The following is a 14,503-nucleotide window of genomic DNA, read 5'->3' on the forward strand; positions in this document are numbered from 1 at the left end:
GAGGCCAGGTGTGCAAAGGCCACAGCGCACTCGTGGAGGCCAGGTGTGTAAAGGCCACAGTGCACTCATGGAGGCCAGGTGTGCAAAGGCCACAGTGCACTCGTGGAGGCCAGGTGTGCAAAGGCCACAGCGCACTTGTGGAGGCAAGGAGACAACTTGTAAGGGCCAGCCCTCTCCTTCCGCCCTTACCCACTGGGCCAGCAGCCAGCCATCTTGCCGGCCTCTTTACGCTGCATATTTAAGGGATAACGTCGTGGACAAAAGTCCTGTTCACACGGGATCCTTTGGTACTTTCAGGTTACTGATGGTTGAACTCAAGACTACAGAAGGCCATCTACACATTTTTGGCTTAGTTGTCAGGAACGTTTGTGGCTAACCTGAGTCTACTTAGCCTGGTCTGAGAGTGAGAGGCAGCTAAGGACCTCGGAAAGTCTCAAGCCCACGCCCCTCCTTTGAATAGGGTCACCCGTTTCTAATTAGCAGTCATTTATTGTTAAAGCCTCATCAAATGACCTCACAAGCTTCCCTAGAAATGAGGTCAGGGTGTTTTCAACTATTCCAGGCAGGAACCTTCTCGGGTCCAGTGGGTGAATGCTGACCCAAGGGAGGTGGATACACCCTGCTTCCTCCCAGCCAGCCCTCACCCCCTCTACAGGAATGTGAGTCCCTTCGGCCTGTCAGCCACCCTCACTGTGATCTTTCTATCTCTCACTGCTCCGAAGACTGCTTTCTTCAGAAAACATTCTGCCTGACCAGTGTTTTAGTGACCATATTTCCACAGCTCTAAAGAATCCAGCTTTGGTATTAGAATTTCTTCCCTTCTATGTATTGAGATTGAGATAATCACAGGATTTTAAGTGAATTAGGAAAAAGCCTGAGAGAGGGTGACATGAGCTCCCCTAGTAAACAAGGCAGACAGCTCAGCACTAAGGCACAGAGGCCATGGCTGCTTGGGCACAGGTGGTCTGTCCTCCAGCCCATCTTCCTGCAGGGAGCCTCCCTCCTTCTTTAGCATTTGATTAGCTCTGCTACAAGCCAACCGGCCAGAAGTGTAAGTCTGGGGTAGTTTGCAGATACACACATTTATTCAGTTTAAAGTATTATAGATTATTTTACAATGACTCCTTAGCAAGGGGAGATGTTTTCTTCACTACTGTGCAAACTATCCAGACAAGTGAGAAAGGCTCTCAGCCAGCAGCTGCCACTTTCTCCTACAGTGAAGTTAGGAGAGCCCTATTCTCTCCTTGTATGTCATCAAGGAGAAAGTTTAGTCTTATGCATGTAGCATGATTACTGGCCTCTCGTCAACTGTCACAGTCTGAATTGTCTCTGGTGATGCATTTGTAAGCACAAGGCCCGAGGACGAAAGGACAGCAGCTCTTACCTGCGTCACTCCAGGAAGTCAGTCTTCAGCTTCTTAAGACTTAACGAAGCCAAGTGTGGTGTTGCTCTGGACATGACTGCTAGTGACCACGAGGACCAGGCTATCAACCTGGCCCTGTCTCAGAAACACACGCCCTGGAGACGATGGCTGTCAAGTAGCTGACATCACAGGGACTCCTGATCCTTAGCGCACAGTACTCCCCATGGGAAATTCTGCCCTCACCCAGACACCCTGTGTAGGCTCTTCCAGAGACGGGAAACAGAAACCTCGCCTCTCTCCTCGGCCCCTAGCATAAAAGCATCCCACAGTCTGTGGCAGGCCACTGCCTGCCACTGAACAGAGCCACCCGCAGCCTTCTCTGTGCTCTGTCGAGCCAGGCAGTGCCTGCTGGGGATGCACGGGGCTCTCTGCACGTGCTTTGACTCTGAACTTCCCACTTACACGATCAGTACAGAGGGAAACTGGCCACCTAGAACTGGAAGTCTTTCAGGCCAGGAGCTGAGGGCCAGGCTGAACTTCCCAGCTGCACTCGTATTCTGAGACAGAGTCTTGTGCCTGTAAGGCATTCAAAAATGTGTTTGCTAAATTTAACTGATTTCTATGTTAGGTAACATTTAAAATATTATAGCTATGAGGGCTTGAGTCTATTAAGTGCCAAGTAAAATGCCAGGGTTGGCATCCTTCAGCTGATCTCAGATGGAAATGCAGACTCAGGGAGGTGTGGCAGTCATCCAAGGCTTGCCCGTCACAGTCCACACCTAGCTCTAGTTCTGTTAGGCATGCAGCCTACACGCATTACCCCTTCCCCGCCCTCCCCTGTGCTGTCAGACAGACAGAGCCATTTCTGCCCCGGTGCTGGCCCACCACAGACCCCTCACCTGCTCTGAAGAGAGCCCCTGCAGCATAGTGCATGGCCAGCGCATGCACCAGCTGCCTCGCTGTGGTGAACACTGGTCCTCGTTCAAACACAGAGAAGGACAGAGGGGTGTGGTCGGAGGCTATGTACAGCCTCAGAGAGGCATGGATGCTGACAAGGAGGTTCACTGGCTGGATGACCAACTTCCGTAGCTTCACTGGGTTCACCAAGGCCCTGGCGTGCTGTCTCACCTGCATGGGCAGCACCTGCTCCCCTGCAGAGAGCTGTGCCTGGTCTCCAGCCACCCTGCTGTGAGGAAGGTAGGTGTCAAATAAAGTTCTGATGTAGTAGACAAAGGTATCCTCCACATAGAGCCGTGCTGGTTTCAGTTCAACAGAGAACTCACTGACATCAAAAAGGAAGTCCGTCCCCTCAGACACAGTGAGGTGAAGCTTGATGAAGCAGTTCTCTTTGTACTCCTCCAAGGCTTTGCTGGAGACCAGGAGACTCTGCACTCTCAAGTCCTGAGCTGGTTCTGTCTTCTCTCCTTGGCAGACCAAGACAGCGAAGTGGAAATTGGACTTGTTATAAAGCTGGTTGTCCAGCTGCAGGTCCCCGAAGTAGACTTCCACACTGAAAAGCTGGAGCAGGGTGGACGGAGGCTCTTCCCCTGGGAGGACACCGGGCACAGGGCACACGTGGAGGAAAATGTTGTCCAGAGTGAGCCTTAGAAGCTCAGATGATGCCTTGTGGTGTGTGAGGTCGTCAGTCACTGCCAGGCTCAGGCGGGTGATGAATGTTTTAAAAGTAACCACCTTCTCCAGAGCTCTAGAAGAAGGGCAAAGCTCATTAGTGTCTCTTCCTTAAGGACAGTGCCTCACTGTGTACCCCATGATGGGACATAAAACAAATAAGAACTCAACTTCCAGTGCATGTCTGGACAGAGACAGCCATGCTTGGAGACAGCTGGGAAACGTTCCCATTGGGACTATTACAAGCTCTTGTCATTTTTTGGTGTTTTTTCTTATCAACACCAGATCCCCCCCCTTTTTTTTTACTCTAAATCCCTCATTTCTATGCACTAGTTCTCTGTTATAATGATCATGGCAGATAAAAAAATCAGCAATACTCTTTATGTTAGAAGAGCTGAGCAAGAAGAAAGCCCCAGTTCAGCACGGACCTACAACCACTGTGTGTGGTGTGTCCTGCCCACCCTGCCCTCACTCTGAGAGCTGAAGAGTCCCTGGTCAGGTCCATGCTCTCTTCGGGGTACTCCAACACCCTTCCCTTCCTCACCTGCTCTAGAGTGCCAGGTGCTCCACACTCCCTTCCTCTGCGATCCTGCCTGTGCTTGAACACACTGTATCTTCTTCTGAGCAGACACAGCCCTGCTACCGCCTCACTTCTTCCTTCTGCCTACTTCCATGTCTCTAGCCCTCTTTAGGAGAAACTGCAGCATCTCCACACATACCACCTCCGAGTCTCCCCTTTCTGTTCTCTGAAGCTTGCTGCAGGCAGGCTTATGTTCCCCAATCTGACAAAGTCACCCCTTATCAAGGCCACTAGCACTAAAGCAAAAGCCCCATCTGTGGCTGTTAGCAGCCCCCTCTTCCAGGACACATATCCCCCTTGTGTTCTCACAGAACTCTCTGCTCCCCTGGTGATGCTTCTCTTATCCTCTTCTCTTCCCCCGGTGGTGCTCAGACTTAGCACATGGCTTCCTTCCCCGTCTCCACTGACAAACAACTTTACCACGTCTGTGATGGAGCTCTGCTCCTACCCGCAGTCTACGCGGCCTCTCTCATTTCTGTCGATGGCAACCGCATCCAACTAGAGGATCAGAATCCTTCCAGAGGCTTCTATTTCAGTCCCTATCCTAACGGCAGGACTCCTTCGGGCTCTCCATAAGAGAATGTCCAGAATCTGACCACTCTCCCCATAGCAGGGCCTCTAGTGTGAATACCCACGGCAACTGGAAGAGGTTCCTGATTGCTTTTGCCCTCATTTCTCTGGATCTTACTTCAACAGAACAGCCAATGCTCTACACAGTAAGTCTCACATGACCTCTCTGCTTAAATGCTCACCAGGGTTAGACTCGTGCGCTCACCATAGCTCACGAGGCACTAAATCAGGCACTGCTCCCCTTCCAGCCCTCAGCCTCCGTCTGGCTCATGCCCTTCTCATCTCACTGGCTGGGACTGGAAAGCACTTCCTTTCAAGCCCACACTCAAATGCCAGTCTCTTGAAAAGACTTCCTTCCAACTAACTTCCTCACAACTCCACTGTCCCTGTCTGAGGCTCCTCGCCTCACGCTCTCTCATTTGGCTGTTTTTAACCCTCTAGAGTGCTGATGATCTTCTACCACACCCGGGGGGTTCTCTGCTCCAGCCTCTCCCATCGCTGCCTGTGAGAACGGAATCTTGTGAAGGATTCCATCTTTTTTCTCACTGACTCCCCATCCCTGGAACAGAACTCACATCTAGTAAGCACTCGAATGGATGACCCAGGGAAGAGCAAGGCAAACAAATATGAGTAGACACTGTATCGTTCAAATGTGTGGGTTGTGGCTACTATCATTAACACTCAAGCCTTAGATAAAATTTTCTGAAATACTTGTGTAGACTTGAGATCTTATTCTATATAATTCAAATTTTACTCTCCAATTTTGTTATACTATTTTTTTAAACAAACATGTTTGGAAAAAGTAAGCATCCTATCTAATATTATTTGAAATATTATAAAAAAGTAGCAAGGTCTGAACTAATGAGTTTTCAGTCATACAAAGGTACAAGAAATTTATTTTTAAAAATCCTAAACAATGTATGAAAATTGACACTATAATTTTATACTGTAATTTAAATATAACCATTACAGAAATTTAAAGTAGAGAAATGTTGTAGGATATTCATACACTGTGTGAAAGTGTATTGCTGTGATTAGTGAAATAAAAAGCTGAATGGCCAGGCAGGAGATACAGGCAGGATTTCTGGGCAGAAAGGAGGAGGAAGAATCTAGGCCCATGAGAGCGAGGTGGAGGGGGCGGCAGGATGGGCGGCACACGGCAGCATGCAGATCAGGAGAAACAGTTAAGTTAAAGACAAACCTAAGCTAGGGCAAGCTCTACTAGTTAATAAAGTCCCTGTGCTGCTGTTTGGAGCTGACAGCCTGGGAGAAGTCTGTCTTCTCACGGTGCCCAATGCTGTGGCTCAAATGCCCATACAGAGGACCAGAGAAAGCTAAGTCTGGGACAAAATCAGATGTGGGTTCCGAGTTCTATAGTATCTCAGGCAGGTTGCTCGAGTACAGAGATGCAGCTCCTGGCCACTGCCTATGGGCTGGAGCCAGCTAGTGACCTGTGCCAGCACCGTGCTCTCAGCTGACATGGGCTGACATGGTCGTGGAAGATTTGTTCTATGGGGTCAGAGAGCACTTCAGGCGCTTAAAGCTGTGTTCAGACACAGGAAACCTCTAAAAAGGTGCATACGTTTAAAAATGTGCTTAGATGCTGAAAAAAGAATATGGGTCTAGACAGCCATAGAAAAAATAGTTTATAAATAATATAGTAAAGTCTTAAGGAAAGAGTAAAAAAAAAATCCACATAAAGATGGGAGATACACAGGGTGTTTGGATCCAGTATGGCACTTTGTTGACTTAGAATTTTTAAAATGCCAATGAACAAAAACAACAGCTGATGAGACATCAGATTATGAGAACTGCTAGACTAAGCCGATCTATAGATCTTAAGAATGTTTTAACTTCACAATGGAAGTCAGAAAATATGATGTGTTATGAGAGGTGTGCCTTTGTTTCTACAGGAAACAAAGAGTTATGGTTCTCTTCAAACTTAATGAAGATCAGATTTGATTGGGAGAAACCCCCTGAAAATCTTGGCTACAGACAAGAAGAAAAAAAACAAGAAAGACTACAAGACAAGTGATGTTATCTGCTGATCCCTGTAATGTGGGAACAGTTCTGAGACCGCATGAGACACGGTAAACCCTGCTGGCTACAGAGTTCTTAAGACTTATTATTACATGGTATTCTTTCATAGGGTATGGATAGAGATTTATACTATAGTTTGGTTTGATTTATATTATAGATGCTTTTTCCCTGCTCAACATAGAACAAAAACTCACCTTTAGCTGATCTCTGTACACTGCACATTCCATGCTTGTGCTAGTGCAGGTATGTATGTTACCTTTAAAAGGTGGTGTGTTTTCAGAACAAAAGAACCAGACACCAATAGAGATAAGTAGCCCAGGTGATCCAGCCTCGCAGAATGCCTCTGTTGCTGTTTCTCAAAATTCTGTATCCAGAGCAACCTCAAAGCTGGAGGCTGAGATGGCCCAGCCTTACATCCTCTAGACAAGACGTCAGACAGGTCCTGCACTTTCCTATCACACGGAGACTAAACAACAAAGGAAACAGCTGTTTTCCCGGGGCTGGACCACTATCTCAATTTTCTCAGGGTCTTCTAAAGATGCCATCACCCCATAGACAACAGGAAGGACACAACAATGCCCACATTCCCAAGAGGTGGGGTGGGTGGTTTTTGCTCATTTAGCTGGTTATGAATGTTTGTCATCATTTAGGGAAGTTGGTTATAAATTGTTACAGGTCATGATAAGGAAGGAAGGAAACTAAGCAAGGGAAGTTGGATTCAAGGATCCCTTTCTTAAAGAAAAAAGGGGGATATGGAAAGGTTAGGATGAAAGGAAAGATTATTGAATCTACTTTAAAATAAACAGTAACTATTAATCTCAAATATTTTACATCGGTATGGATTTTTGTATACTGATATAAATTTAAGTTTGTTTTTGTTATAATATATATGTTTCTACTCTTGTTTAAGGTATTTTACCTATGCAGCTCATTTAAAAATGTAATGAATAATTAGAAATATAGGTTATCAGTTAGTCATCATTAGTAATCAAACTTGTAGTCAAGTTGTGTATGTTTTCAGGGTTAAGCAGATATATTTTTAGATAGATAGGTGGTCTTCAAATACTTCAGAGACCTACAGAATATGGCATCAAGGCTTTTCATGACAATGAGATAGATATGCTACAGGCCGCACCAATTTACTTTAAAAGAAGGAGTATGGACATCAAAGAACCTTCATATGGAGTGTGCTATCATTGTGGCAGATAGCCACTTGCCTTGACCATTGACAGCATGCTCTCCAAATTGAACAAGCAGGACACAAAAGGAAGAAACTGCCAAGCTTTGCCAAGACAAGGTAGGACAGTCCTTCAAAATTCCTGCTTCATGGAAAAGTCTGTCAGATATTCTAGGCCTTCAGGTTGAAGATGTTACAGAGAAACCTTGGGTGACTGTCTAGGCAGCAAGCTGCTTCTGTCGTTTCTATAGTTTTGAAAGTTTTTGCTCTGCACTTCCTGTTTGCTCAGTTTAGCGTATATCCTTCTTAGGTCATGATGGAACTGAAGATTAGTTATAGTTAGAGTTTTCCTTGCTACCAAATTCAGAAAAGAAACTCACAAAAAAGGTGTAAAACATATAGGGTTGAGAGACATAAAAGCTTAAGTTGTTTACCTAAGATAATGTTTTGAGGTCTAAAAAGATAGTTTTGGGTTGATAATAAAAGTTAGGATAATAAATAAGAGAGGTAGAAAACTTTGGACATACCAAGATAGGACAGACAACGGAATATTTTCTTGAATTTGCCAAATACTAATGGACTGGACATTGTGAATTTATTTCTTCCTTAATAATTGCTTCTATTGTAGTTTTACTGTGTTAGAGTTAAAACCTTTCCTATCTATTTAGACAAAAGCAGGAGATGTTGTGGGGTATTTATACGCTGTGTGAAATGTACTGCCATGATTGGTATAATAAAAAGTGGAATGGCTAATAGCTAGGCAGGAGGTACATACAGGTGAGACTTCTGGGCAGAGAAAGAAAGGAGGAGGGGAATCCAGGCTCATGAGAGAGATGCAAGAAGACATGGAGGAAGCAGCGTGCATGCTGCATGACAATGCGGACTAACAGAAGTGCCTTAAGTTATAAGAGCTAATTAAAAACAAGCCTAAGCTAAGGCCAAGCTTTCATAATTAATATAAGTCTCTGTGTTGTTAACTGTGAGCTGGAGGCCCAAAGAAAAATCCATCTGTATAGAAATTAATAAATAAGCACTGGAAGATCCACATCCATCACTAATGTTGACTTTTCCTCTTCCAGAGTTGTCTAAAAACATACAGGTGTCTGTTTACACAGTGGAACACATATTCAGCATCCTAATGATGTCTTACATTACATTAGATCCTATGCTTCTACTGGTCCACTGCAGCCATTACCACCTACATCCTGTGATTTTTGATATATTTGATAAGCATTTGCACTCTCAATATCATGTCACTATAAATAACAATGAAATGAACATCTCTGTGTGTATTCTTATGTACTGTTTTCATTATTTTTATTCTGAACTCATACTCTTCCAAGTGGAATTTCTAAACCAGTGATTCTCACCCCCCCGAACACTGCCACCCTTTAATACAGCTCCTCATGCTGTGCTGACCCTAACTATAAAGATGTTTTCGTTGCTACTTCATTAACTGTAATTTTGCTATTGTTATGAATCATAATATAAATATATGATATGTAGGATATCTGATATATGCCCCCGTGAAAGGGCCATCAACCCCAGGTTGAGAACCACTGTTCTAAACCAAAGGAGTTTTGAAGTTTTTAATATGTAGAAACCGTTCAAGAAAATTGTACCAATTCCTGCTGGTGGGCTTGTCAAAGGAGCAGCAGGTGGCAATTGAAGTTCGAGGTGTCAGACTACCAGGAGGAAACTCTCTGATGGGTGAATCTCGTTTAGGCAAGGCCATGGGAGTACAGACCCCAGACTGTCTTTTGCTTCTGCTGTGCCTTTACATGTTTATTACTACAATATTCCTCTGCTATCGAGCATGTTGTGAGTGGACTTGGGGAGATCTTCACTGCCTGTAATATACTGTGTTTATCTCTTGGAAACATTCCATCCTACTGGGCATTTTTACTGTGGATTGTCAAGAAGATGATCCCTCCCTAAGATTTACTGCCTAAATTGATAATAATAAAGATAGCTCATACCGAGTTTTCATGAATAAAAATACAAGGCGATGCTACACACCCAGGACCCACGAGTTTCACCCCAGGAGCTGACAGATTGTAGCTCAAGTTAATGACTACCTAGCCCATGTTGGGAGCTGTGCTCACAGGTCCCGGAGGGCATCACAGCTGAAACAACGCTTTGAAAATAAAGCTAGGCTAAGAGGTTTTGTTGTTTGAGGTGAAAACCCACAGAGTCGAATGTGGAACTCACCGAGGTCAGGGAACAAGAATAAAACAGCCCAGTTAACTTTGGCTGACATACCTTTCTTGCTAGGATTGGTTGATTACCAAAAGTGATGATTAATTCCTTATACCCACTTCTGCCCTCAATCTCCTGATATTAGAAAAAACTATTAATGAGTGGATATGTACCCTAAAGATTTAAAGTAGAAACAGTCCAGAGAGATGGCTCAGCGGTTAAGAGCACTCATCGCCTGACTGCCCTTCCTTCCTGCCTTCCTTCCAGAGTCCCGAGTTCGATTCCCGGCTCCCACAGGGTGGCTCGCAGACATCTGTCCTGAGCTCTGGCATCCTCTTGTGGGAAAAAAGATTTAAGTAGAGCTGACTGATTCTTTTTCATTAAAGTTTAGGTTTGTGATTCCTTTAAGATTCCTTGTGACTACCTTTCAAGATAATAAAGCCCTTTCTTTGTAACTGCAAAATGCATCCTGCCAGTAAAAGACCTGACTGAGAAGAATATCTTGCTTGCCTAGATGGTTAATCTGTAACAAGTTGCTTGGGTATCAATATATGTGGATTCTTGGAATAGTTTTTTTACCTGTAATATGTAAAATGTTTAATCATGTAAGGGAGATGAAAAACATGTCTTTACCTGTATTCATTATAGTCATTCACTTAAAAATAGAATGTAACCACATTGCTGTTGTAGGAAGCTGCTTGTTCCTTCCTTGCTGCCCAGACCCAAAATAACCACGCAGAAACTGTGTAAGTTACAATACTGTTTGGCCAATAGCTTAAGCATATTGCTAGCTAGTTCTTACATCTAGAACTAACCCATTAACATTTCATATTTTATCATGAGGCTTGTGGCCTACTGGCAAGGTTCTAGCTGGCAGCTCGCATCTTTCCCCTCTGGTGTCTAGCGACTCCACCTTCTCTCTCCCAGCATTCAGTTTAGTCTTCCCTGCCTAGCTCTACTCTGCCCTATCACCAGCCAAGGCAGATTCTTTAATCATTAACCCCCCCCCAAAAAAAGCAACACATAGACAGAAGGACTTCCCACACCAGTAGAGGGGATAGCAAGATGGCTCCCAGGTAGAAGTTTATGCCACCAAGTCTAATGACCTGAATTCTATCCCCACAACTCACATGGTAGAAAGAGATGACCAATTCCTGCAAGGTATCCTCTAACCTGCCACACATGAACCACAGCATGAGCATTCACCCCCAAAATGAAATAAAAATAAAAATATAAGCTATGCAAATAATTCATATCCTTAACTTAAAATAATCACAAAATTCAGTAGCTCGAAAATCAGTTTGCTGAACTTACCACTGAACCAGGAGACTCAAAATAGATGTTTTATTATTGTCTATATATGCTCGAGGAAAAATTGAACAACTAGATCTTTACTTGTGGATTACATGATAATCAAACACTTCACTATGTGTGTATAGACAACAGGAATGATAAATAGTGGTGTATAACATTACAGAAGAAAGCTCACTGTGCTCTCTTAGGCAAACAGACCTACCTGTTGGCACTGGTTAACATGGGTCCTGCTTTTCCTTCTGGGGCTATAGTGATACAGACCGTGCTACACTGATGGGCAATGTCCACATACACATATCCGAAGCCGGTAAGGAACACAACCTGCCAAAAGAATGGTCCAAATCTGATTAAAAAGAAATAAGAGTGGTGTTGAAATGGCTAACTTCAAGTCCTGATTCAACACTGCAAACACTTTCTAACCATGTGTACAGGCTATTCGGTTGACTTGAAAAAAAAATTAAATCCAGATTTTTCAATATCCAGGCTGTAAGGTTCACAGGAGAGAAATGATGGATGGTGGAGCAGGAGTGTCTTCATTCTCTGCTTATGGAGTTGGCACCAACCCCACGTGGGCTGGATGCCAGCCCTGGGGCCAGCTTTAGATGTGCATATGAAGGGCTGTGGGGGAACAACTCAGGACTCTGAATGCAATGTGGGGGTGTCTTACTATTACAGGGACACCCCCCATGTGGAAAACAAAAATACACTATCTCCAGAATTATCAGTAAGACCCCCAAGGGCCCTCATATGACCAGAAACTTCAGGTAAGTTAATCTGCTTAGTATCAAAATTAATTGTTCAACCACGAGAAAGTGGACTAAGAGCTAAAAGTAAGAGCTTCAACTGTCTCAGAAGCCAGGTGCCAGGCCAGTAGAACACACAGCCTCTCTGCATTCAATACCCCTGATGCCTAAGTGATAACTGTCTGAACACAGACCAGGAACATCATGTTCATAGCTGAGATTCTCCGAGGGCAGAGGCAAGAGGCGAGATCTGCAATAGACCTAGGGCCAAGCCAGGAAAAAACAAACAAGACTGACAACCCCTAGATGAGGAGACAGAGGCAGCAGGGCGTGTTGGTACAGACCATGTGGAAGACGGATGGACCCGTAATTGGAAGCATGCCAAGGAGGAAAAGGGACCGCGGGTGCTGAGCACCAGCAGTGACTGTGATCTGTGTGACTGCAGACACGCTGCTGCTCTGCGTTCTGTGCCAGGGCTGCCACAGCCGGAGGAAATCCCTTCACACCCAAGCTCTCTTGTCTGGTGACGAAGGGAAACAGTAACCGATGGAGCGCCATGGGAAGTTCACGTCTTACCTGCTGTAGGCAAGAATGCCAGGAGCCTTCCTCTAATTGCCATTACCAATAAGAAACAAGTAAAGGAACTTGTGCTTTTCTGGTCCTTCATCTATGTTTACCAAAATGACTATCACATTTATATTTAGCAAACAGTGTTTTAAAATTATACCAATTTAACTTTCCCAAGCAAACCAGTTCTGTGTTGATTGGGGGAGGGGGAGGGAAATGGGAGGTGGTGGCAGGGAAGAGACAGAAATCTTTAATAAATAAATAAATTAATTAAAAAAAAAACCAGTTCTGTGGTGAGACACAGGAAGACATTCCTTGTGTATTCTCCAGGAACCCATGAGAGGACTATGGGTACCAGAGCGACTTACAAAGCATTTTAGTATGGTGCCCACACTGAAATAAGTTATTTGCCAGTCAAGTTTGTATGCTCGCCCCTCCTCCCATCCTCACTGGTCCCCAGTTCCCACTGCAATGCATCCTGCTGCCCTGACTTCCTGTCTCACCCTATCCTGTCCCACCTCAAATTTTCATGCTTTTTTCTTAGGAGAGAGAGTTTAGGCAACCTTATCTTTTATTTCCAGCCTATTCTGGTTACCTTTTAACCAACAAAATTGCCTATCCCACTGTCTTAGTGTTACAGGGGTTCCTATTTCTGTGCTAGACACTATGACCAAAAGCAACTTGGGAGAAAAAGGGTTTATTTCATCTAAATTCCATCAGTGAGGGACGTCAGGGCAGGGACCTGGAGGCAGGAGCTGATGCAGAGGCCATGGAGGGTGCTACTTAGTGGCCTGCTCTCAGTCTGCTTTCTTACAGCCCCAAGACTACCAGTCTAGAGGTGGTACTTCCTACAGTGAGCTTCAATCAAAAGAATGTACCACAGGCTTGCCCAATCTGGGGCGGGCATTTCTCAAACGAGTTTCCCTCTTCCAAATGGTTAGCTTGCATCAAGTTTATATAAAACTAGCCAGTACATCAGGTAAAGTGTTTTGCTGAACACTCTTGAAGAACTGAGTCTGATCCCAGAGTCCATGTTAATGTGAAAAATGAAAATCAATTTCAAAAAGTTGTTCTTTGACCTCTCGACTGTGCCACAGAATATATGTTCTAATACACACACACACTCAAGAATAAGTAAAATTTTTAGGTACTTTTCCTTCCTCAGAGAAAGCCTATTATTAAAGAATGATAAAAGACAGCAGTGTCCTACTTCTGAAACTTTAAGTTAAAGATCATATAAAGCTTACCTTGTGCAGAGAGTTGTTCGTCTACAATGACCCAAAAATACGGTAATTAGGCATTTATGTTTTCAGCTGACTTGAACTATGACTCATTTGTCATCAAATGTTCATCCCCACACTGGGAAGGTTAAGCCTTGTTACTTACATTCCCATGTATGAAGTCCTCACTTTTTGTTAAGCTCCTGAGCTGTTTCACAGAGCCCAGGAGGCCCCACACTTGTTCTGCTGCCCAGCTGCTCATGCTGAGGTGACGGACGCACGCCACAGGCCTTTTCTTTTGGGACAGGTTCTCCTGTAGACCAGGCTGGCCTTGGACCTGGTATACAGCAGAAGCATGCATCAGCACACCCAGCTGTGCTAACTTCTTTAAAGAGCACCTCAGCTAGGATCAGGGTGGTATCTACGGAGACTGCCTCCGAAGAGCTGTGCGAGGTGCTGAGACGCCATCCTCTCAACCGTGAGCTGTCCGCAGTGCTGTCTCTGTGCTGGACCTCGGGTTAAAGTTCCCAGTCCACTTTCTCCACCGAGGCCTTCTGTGGTGCACTAACGGCAAAGCGTCTCGCGTGCCTGAGATGAGCAGCTTTCGGCAGACTGTGTATCAATGCCATGTGAGGTGTTTGCTCTGGGAAATATCGACACTAACAAAGCGGAGACACGGGTCAGGTGTGCGCGACCTTCTGACAACACAGTGGCATCATCTACAAGTTCATGCTCAAGACCCACACGCTTGAGTTACCACAAACTTCCAAGCCTGTGGCTCTCTGTTGGGCTGCATTTACCAGCAACCCTTGGTTGCACGCGGTCTGGGAGGCAACAGGTTGAGGTTCAAGTGCTTGTCAAGCCCTTTGGACTGAGAAGTTTGGTAAGTGGCCAAAAATACAGATTTGGAGCTTAGGATATGTGGGCCAGAGAGGGGTCTCGGAGTGATCAGGTGGTAGACAGTAGCTAATGCTACGAATTTAATCACATTTCCCAGAAAGGCAAAGGAGAAAGATAAATTTCTAAGATGATTAAAACAGAAAGGCTTGGATAGGGGAGAAAGGAGAGCAACACGAATTCTGGATAATCTCACCATCTATG

General features: G+C 44.8%; 1 protein-coding gene across 5 annotated transcripts in view; it reads right to left on the bottom strand.

Annotated features, from left to right (window-relative positions):
- Vps13b (vacuolar protein sorting 13 homolog B) overlaps positions 1-14,503 on the bottom strand; it is a 441,647-nt gene that overhangs the window by 16,531 nt on the left and 410,613 nt on the right. For all 5 annotated transcript variants that reach the window (XM_026789767.1, XM_026789768.1, XM_013354110.2 and 2 more), the window contains 2 exons: positions 11,075-11,193; positions 2,263-3,068 (listed from right to left, as the gene is read on the bottom strand). In XM_026789767.1, the coding sequence (XP_026645568.1) occupies positions 2,263-3,068; positions 11,075-11,193 (925 nt within the window). The remainder of the gene's footprint in view (positions 1-2,262; positions 3,069-11,074; positions 11,194-14,503) is intronic.

The sequence above is a fragment of the Microtus ochrogaster genome, unplaced genomic scaffold, assembly GCF_000317375.1.
Source record: "Microtus ochrogaster isolate Prairie Vole_2 unplaced genomic scaffold, MicOch1.0 UNK29, whole genome shotgun sequence".
In the NCBI taxonomy this organism is placed as follows: domain Eukaryota; kingdom Metazoa; phylum Chordata; class Mammalia; order Rodentia; family Cricetidae; genus Microtus; species Microtus ochrogaster.